We start from the raw sequence: 7,544 nt of genomic DNA, 5'->3' as shown, positions 1-7,544 counted from the left end.
TGGCCGCCACGATTCAACATCGGAACGTAAAAGTTAAAGCAGAGGAGGGATATATACGTACAGGTTTGTTCAAGTGGCGCGCGAATTTTTTCGTTTTCGCGATTACCTGACGTCGATTGCAGCTATTACAGGGGGCACGGTTGCACCGTAACAAAAGAAGGATGCCTGTATTTGGTAATCGGCGTCGACGCACGATCGATCTGAAAAACGTTTTGCCGCACCGGGCTTTGGGTAGGCGAGTAAGAACAGAGAACAGAAACTCGTTTTCAGTCCTCAAGGTCGTCGCTCGGTAAGGCTAGGCCGCGCACCAGCCTCCGGAATCCCGGGATTCCAACGGACCCTCGGAGGCTGCATCATATTGTTGCACGTGCAGTTGCACCTGCCTGCTCCGCTGATGCTCCGCCGATGTTCCGCCGGTGCTCCGCTCATGATCTCGCTGTGCATAACACCGACACGATTCCGCGTACGGAATCCCCTCGTCGGCCGTACCTTGCTACCCGCATTCGTTCTGCGAGCTCTGGCGATTCGTGCAACCGTGTTTACCTTTGCCGCTGAGATTTCAAGATTTTAGGGGTTCTAGGGATTCTAGGGGGAATCGGTAGCGAAAAAGGTAGCTAACGCATGACACGAACATTTCCTCCGTAGACCATAGACGCGATGTGTCGTTGTTTCTTGTGTGTTTATTACGTATGTCATACATATTTTTAATCTATCGCTTCGACCTTTTTGTAAAATCACGTAGAACGGTAAACGCCTTTTTACCGTTCCTACGTATTCGAATACTTTCTCCGATACTTCGACGATCTTACCCCATGGCACCGTGCCATGCCATACGCACCTCGCCAATCGACATCACGAGGCAAGTTAGCAAGTTATCAAAGTCGCGAAACCGTCGGTCGATCGCGTGTCGATGGATACTGAAACTTACCGGTCTTGCCGTAGGTGCATTGACAGTAAAAGCTGCCAACACGATCGATGCAGGTAGCCCCGTTGAAGCAGGCAGCACCTGCGCAATCGTCGATGTTGACGCTGCAGTCAGGCCCGGTCCAGCCATTCACGCATATGCACGAGTAGCTACCGGGTGAATTGGTACACGTGGCACCGTTGTGGCACAACGAAGGCCGAACCGAGCACTCGTCCACGTCCAATTCGCACTGCGTGCCTGTGTACGACGGAGGACATAGGCACGAGTACTCATTTATCCTGTCCATGCAGGTTGCACCGTTTTGGCACAAGTTTCCAGGACAGTCGTCGATATTCTCCTCGCACTGATCTCCGCGGAAACCTGAAACATTCCAGAGAAAAGATCCTGTTGAAAGCTTGCTGGTAGAGCGAACGATTCTCGAGAGCGTCTCTCAAACGCGTTTACCAAGTAGTTTTGATCGATATCGATTTTCGTTATCTTTCGATACGAATGATTTATAGTAGGTAATTTAATTACTGGATGTGTTAAAGGTGCGTGTTACAGGTAAATATAACTTTCAAAGTTTATAAATACGATCGGCTAGCGACTTTTAATCGTTGTATCTGCACATTTTCGAGTCTCGACCGTTAACCAGAGCAACGTTAACTAGAGTAACTTTAATTTTCAACATCTAAGTTTATTCCTTTTCTTCGGTCAAATCTATCGATCTCCAAGGTCGACGAAATTTCGTCCAGCCGATTTCTATCGCCATAAAACGCATTGCTTTGCCGTTGCTGCGTATCGTGCGATTTACAGACGATTCTGCACGAGGGAAGGCAGGGTGTCCGGCGTTGGATAAAAACGGACAAACAAAGGATCGTCGAGATATGGCGGATCCGCGTTCGAAATAAATTCCCCCAACCTGAGACTAACCGGACAAATTCTGTCGACGATCGCGATGGTCGTAAAGAGGAGAACTCGTTGTATCCACTGTTCTCGTGCAAGGAAAAAAGGAATTTTTATGTCAAAGTAGAGCCACGGCTACGCGGTCGAGGCTTTTATCGTTCCAGGAATTACGGTGGCCTGGAAGAACGAAGGGCAGGTAAGACCGAAGAAGAAACGATCGGTCGACCCAACACCCAAGATAGAGCGATATAGCTCGATAACCGTGAAATTGATAGTTGTCTGTGTCGATCGATTTTTCTACTACGAAGTTGCACGGTTTCAACGAACAACGATGAACGCACGATGATGAACTGTGTTCGCGTCCACGCGGAACAAGCACCCAGCCGACTGTTTAACGAAGGGAATATTCAGAGATAGTTGGTAAAAATGGCGGTAAGAAGAAGTTACGTTGTTTAATTCTAACGAAAATCGGCGTGAATCAGCTTGAAAGACAAAAACGAAGGCACGAGGAAGAAGGGAACGGCTCTGGCGGAAGATCGACAGGATCGATGTAGCAGCGTGATGATCGATTATTGGCGCGATGCCGAAGCAAAAGCATTCTTTATGCGGCTTCGTCTAGAGCCTACGCGATCAAGACGAGTACATCGTTTAGAACTTAAAGGCTGTGGTTAATAGATCGGAGGGGATTTTGCATCGCTTTGCGATCAGGCTGATCGTCGACGAATAGTATCTACATAGTATGTACGTATGTATGTAATCGGTTAAAACTAAACTCGTTTTTCAAACTAACGGTGCCCCGTAATGTTTCCTGGCTTGATTTTCTTTAAACGCAAAGTTTCAAATGTTAACAAGGATGGGCATTTTTAACGGGAAAGGACGAAAGGATCGAAAGTGGCTATAGAGCGTAGATGATGTTTAGAGGTATTGGTCCGAGGAGGTTCGAAGGTGGAGAAAAATGGTCTCTGTCTCGCACGCAACGTTATACGCGAAGAAGCGGATAAAAACGCATCCACTTTCCTACCGTGGTGGTATCTTACCATCGGTATCGGTGGAGTCGGTCAACGATGCAAATCCACTCGTGAATCGCGTGTTTATCAACTGTAATGGTGGGTATAATTTATTCTCGATAGAGCGGTTAACTAAACTTCCTGTGCATCTGCACCGGTTTCAGAGTCATACATGCACACGTATGTTACGTATACGTACATACATACGTAAGTATCGGTCGATACGAGTTAAAGTTTCGTTCCGGAGTGAAAAAATTCCCAATCGATCCTATAAGTACGTACCGTTGTTGTACCTCCGAACAGGGGCGTAACATTAATATTAAAGCGATGCAAAAGTAAATCGGCCGTTTCGCGTGCACCATTATTCGGCCAGGGAACCCGACGCGACGATCTTCCACTAGGTTGCCGTTTTCCATTATACATACGTACTTGATGCATACGACGTACGTGTCACGGTCATCGACGATTCGAAGTATACATTATAGAATAGTTTAGAACCGATGTTTAGTCACGTATTTCGTAATTTCGTTGACGTTGTTTAAACAAAGTACGAAGCGAAAGAGGGGAGCCAAGGTCGGCGACATCCGTTTCAAAAAATTGCCAAACGCTTCTCTCTCGAAGATTCACTCTCGCGGACTTGTAACCGGATGAGATATACGTAGAAGTACATAGGGTAAAAGCTTTGCGATGGCACAGGGTTCAAATTTCTGCACGCTTTGTATCGTTTAACGTAGGGCAAAGGTAAATATCGCGACAGATTCTACGAGAAAATTTGGATTCCAATAAATACGACGATTCGCGCGACTCGCCGCATATCACGCGAGTTTAGCAGACGCGTTTAGCCGAAAATCGTTGCCGCGAATCTACTTCTCCACGCAACAGATGGTTATACGCTGTACAGGCAGGGGCTTCGGGTCTGAATTTCGATAGAGATTCGAAACTGGAATTTCAAGGAGGTTTCCCTTCTTGAGTTACCGGATTACAGGGGACTGGTCGGCCGGTTTACACGCTACCGTGAAACTTTTGCGTCGTAAAGTTCAGATTATAATACTTTCCAGTTCGTGCATTTACGCAGCCACAAATGGCACGTCGCAAATGACGCGTAACCGGAAACGTACGACTCGAGATACCGACGACATTCAACGTTTCCCCGTCTTCTTTCATCCGGCCTCGTTAGATCGATACTTTGCGAGATTTCTGCTTATCCGGACAGGAGAAAGGGGAATTTGATGGAACTGGATGGCAAGAAAGAAAAGCGAACGAAAGGTGAACGAAAAAACTGTCGATATATTGGGTACGATGGTCGGCACGACGGTGAAAGAGGAGGCAAGAAGCGCGGAGACGAGAGACACGGAGGTATCGCCACGGTTCCGGGGCGAATCGATTGCCTTTGATATCGACACTGACGCGGACGAAAGAAGGATCATCGTGCTTGGAACTCGCTAAAAAATCTACGTATTTGCCGGACCATTCGTTCCGCGTTCATAGCAGACGCGCGCGTCCTTTCATCCACTGCGACCGCTTTTCTTCCCTTCTCTTCCCTTTTTGCGAACCGTCTCTCGGAGGAACGCAGGGATGCGTCCTAAAAACTGTTTACCGTGATACACGACCATGCTACCGTACGCGTACGGTGTTTGAAAATAACGTTGATTTTTTAATACCGTTATTACCAACTGTTTCGCGCGTATTTTCCTCCTTCATTGTTCTAGTTTAATATTTATTTTCACAGATACGGTTAAACGCGTCTTTTATTTCGAACTTGAAAGTAATTTCGGTATTTATAAAAGTGAAATATAACGAGTGATACTTTTAAAAGCAATACTTGGTAAACCAACGAATAAAACAATTTTGAAATTTTCTATTTATTTTATCCTACGCTGGAACGAACTTTCTTTTCTTCTTTTGTCTTAAAATTTATTCGCATTAAGATTAAAATTAATTGAAAATCCAGGAAACGAGTAATACGTACGGCTGCGTTCGTTTAGCCGGAATACACGCAAATATCTCGATAATCGATAACATGGATCGGAACGTACGAAGAATCGAGGAACGGTCGGAACCCGAAGAAAGACGCACTCGTCGCTCACACGCTGGTAACGGATATCATCCTAGGCCAGAAGTATCCGTATAAATACCGATCGCACTCTTCGCGAGGTCGCGAGCGCCCAAAGAGAGGATATATCCCCGCTAACAACGAGAGCTTATTTCCATAAGGTAGAAGCCTCTTGTTCCCGGAATTCTGCCAAATCCTCGTGGCGAGTTCTATCTGGTTCTCCTGGTGAGCGTATAATGGCGAGGTGGTCCGAAGCACGCGGGCTGCCAGTAGAAAAACGAGCGGACCGATCTGGTGTGACGATGATTCGCGGAAGTAAAAGAAACAAGGGTGGTACTGCTCGAGAAGATTACGCGCGTGGGTGCGTGTTAGAAAGGGAGGGAACAACGTTCTCTACCGCTTATAAATCAAGCTGCGACGAAGGCCTATAATCGCCATCGTCCACAGGCTTCGACCTTTAGGTTGCGCGCGGTGCGGACCCTATTCGACCAAGGATACGCGTATCCGTTACTTCGTTACAGATGCATTACCCTCTTCTAGGTTGCTTCGTCTGCTCTCTTTCGGCGGCTAGAACGACGCTCCAATAGCTTTTGCGATATAATTATTCGCCCCTTTCCCTCCGTACTGTTTTTCGTCGTTCGTTTTCGTCTTTGTTTCGATACGTCCGAAAAAAATCGCTGTTTGGCGTCTGATGGCGCAATTACGAGAAACGATCGCGTCGGAGAATATTCGAGGACGCTTCGAGAACAATCTGGTTAGGATGGCAAGGTCGAAGACTTTCGACGGGAATTTCGAGAATCCTGTAAAGCGCTGACGATTAGTCAGACCGCAGGTTCGGCCAACTGCTCGGAATGATTTCATTCACTGGCGGTCGCTACACGACAGGCTCACCCCGGTGAACAGCGAAGGAGAAAGAAGAAGAAGAGGAAGAAGAAGAAGAAGAAGAAGAAAAAGAAGAAGAAGGAGGAGGAGGAGGAGGAGAAAAGGATCGCCCTTTCTCCGCTCGTCCGACGGATCCTTCTAAATTCTAAATGTTTCGAAGGAATCCAGGCATTTCGACTCGCTTCCTGAACGCGTCTCTTCCTCTCCTCTTCGAATCACGGAGAAGCGACTCGTCGGGCGATAGATTCGCGTTTCTGCGGAAACACGAGATTCTCGCGTGAAAAGAGGAAAACAAAAAAAAAACACAAAAAACGCTGGAAACCCTTTGACCCCGTGTCTCTGCATTGTCGTGGCTTCGTTACCACGAACGTATCGTTTTATTTCCCTCCGCTAGGAAGGGAACTAGGAAGCGTCCTTCCGATTCGTAACATAACGCCACTGTTTCGTTACCAAGCGATTTCGCGTCTCGAGTTTCTCTCGCTGGAATCGCTTTTTCCAAATCGCCGGTGTTTCCACCGTATTTTCCTTCGCTTGGATCGTTTTCTAACGAACAACTATGCGCGTATCGAACCTACCGACTATCGACACCGTGTGTTTCTCTTCTTTTCACCTTTCTCCGATCATCTTGTCACAGCATTAAGATAATCCTGTCTCTGTCTGTCCGAACTCTCGTTCTCTCGTTCTCTCGTTCTCGAGAGGAAGGGAAGGAGGGAGAGATGGGGGGGAGAGAGAGAGAGAGAGAGAGAGAGGCAGGGAGGGAGGGAGACTCGAACGGGGCAATACAGTGCCGTCAGTGCCTCTCAGCCGGGCAAAGGTGTGGCAACGTCGCGAGAGCGGGTGTGCGGCCACAAGATTCATGGTGGGGACTGTGGGAAAATTCTCATGCCGCCGACTGTGCCAGTACCAGTGGTACTCATCCAACGACGGATTAAACAGCCAGAAACCTTACTCGACTTCCTGCTTTCACGCTCCAAGAGCGTTTCACCGTGCACGCAAAAAAGGTATCATTAGGGGCGTCACGAGAAAATCTTGCGATCCGATAGAGAGTTATCTTTGCGGGAAACGCACGGCGTTCCAGTAAAAATGGACAATTCGATGGCAGTCAGATAGCAACGAAATACCGATAATATCGATAAAATAGTTGTAGGTAGGAAGCGAAACGAGAAATATAAACGGAACCGTGTGTAACTAACTCTCTTAAGAGATTACCTATGGCATAGGAACTTGGGAATATCGATTAGTGGAATCGTAGGGAACGAGTTACGCATCGTTCCTTCGTTTTCGTTATACCGCCGACGTAAGAGGGTAACAGCACTTTCGCGATACTACCGCTCCTGACAATCTACTAACCAACGAAAAATTCATTTATCCGTGTACTTCCACGATGACGACGACTCGAGCATCCTTATTTGCGACTAAATCGAGTTAACCGAGAAACAGTTTGCGATAATATCGCTTATGCCAAGTACGATTACGATCGCAGTGAATCGTAGACGAATTGGAAGAAACGAAATTTTTGCTACTCGTTCGCGTAGGAAAGACGATTGCGCGAACAGAGGAGACGGTATAGAGGGGAGAGTTTCCCCGCAACGAAAAAGAAACGCAAGACGCGGAAGTGACGCGTCTCGTTTCACCATATGGCGTCCTTGCCCTGGAATTTCGGAAGCGGCGGTTAGACGGGATTCGGTTGAGAAGCACTGGATCCCATCGGGGCCCACGATGCGAAGAGGAAGGCTAACAGCGGCCCGTGCCTCCCCACCAAAAAGCACGGCTGGCACCGGGTAGCCACGAG

At 47.6% G+C, this 7,544-nt stretch overlaps 1 protein-coding gene across 3 annotated transcripts in view; it reads right to left on the bottom strand.

Annotated features, from left to right (window-relative positions):
• Positions 1–7,544, bottom strand: part of LOC100747773 (neurogenic locus Notch protein) — a 190,592-nt gene that overhangs the window by 67,533 nt on the left and 115,515 nt on the right. For all 3 annotated transcript variants that reach the window (XM_012387648.3, XM_024368741.2, XM_012387649.3), the window contains one exon: positions 929–1,285. In XM_012387648.3, the coding sequence (XP_012243071.1) occupies positions 929–1,285 (357 nt within the window). The remainder of the gene's footprint in view (positions 1–928; positions 1,286–7,544) is intronic.

This window comes from Bombus impatiens, unplaced genomic scaffold (genome assembly GCF_000188095.3).
Source record: "Bombus impatiens unplaced genomic scaffold, BIMP_2.2 scf_0478, whole genome shotgun sequence".
NCBI lineage: Eukaryota > Metazoa > Arthropoda > Insecta > Hymenoptera > Apidae > Bombus > Bombus impatiens.
This window is presented reverse-complemented; position numbering and strand designations above follow the sequence as displayed.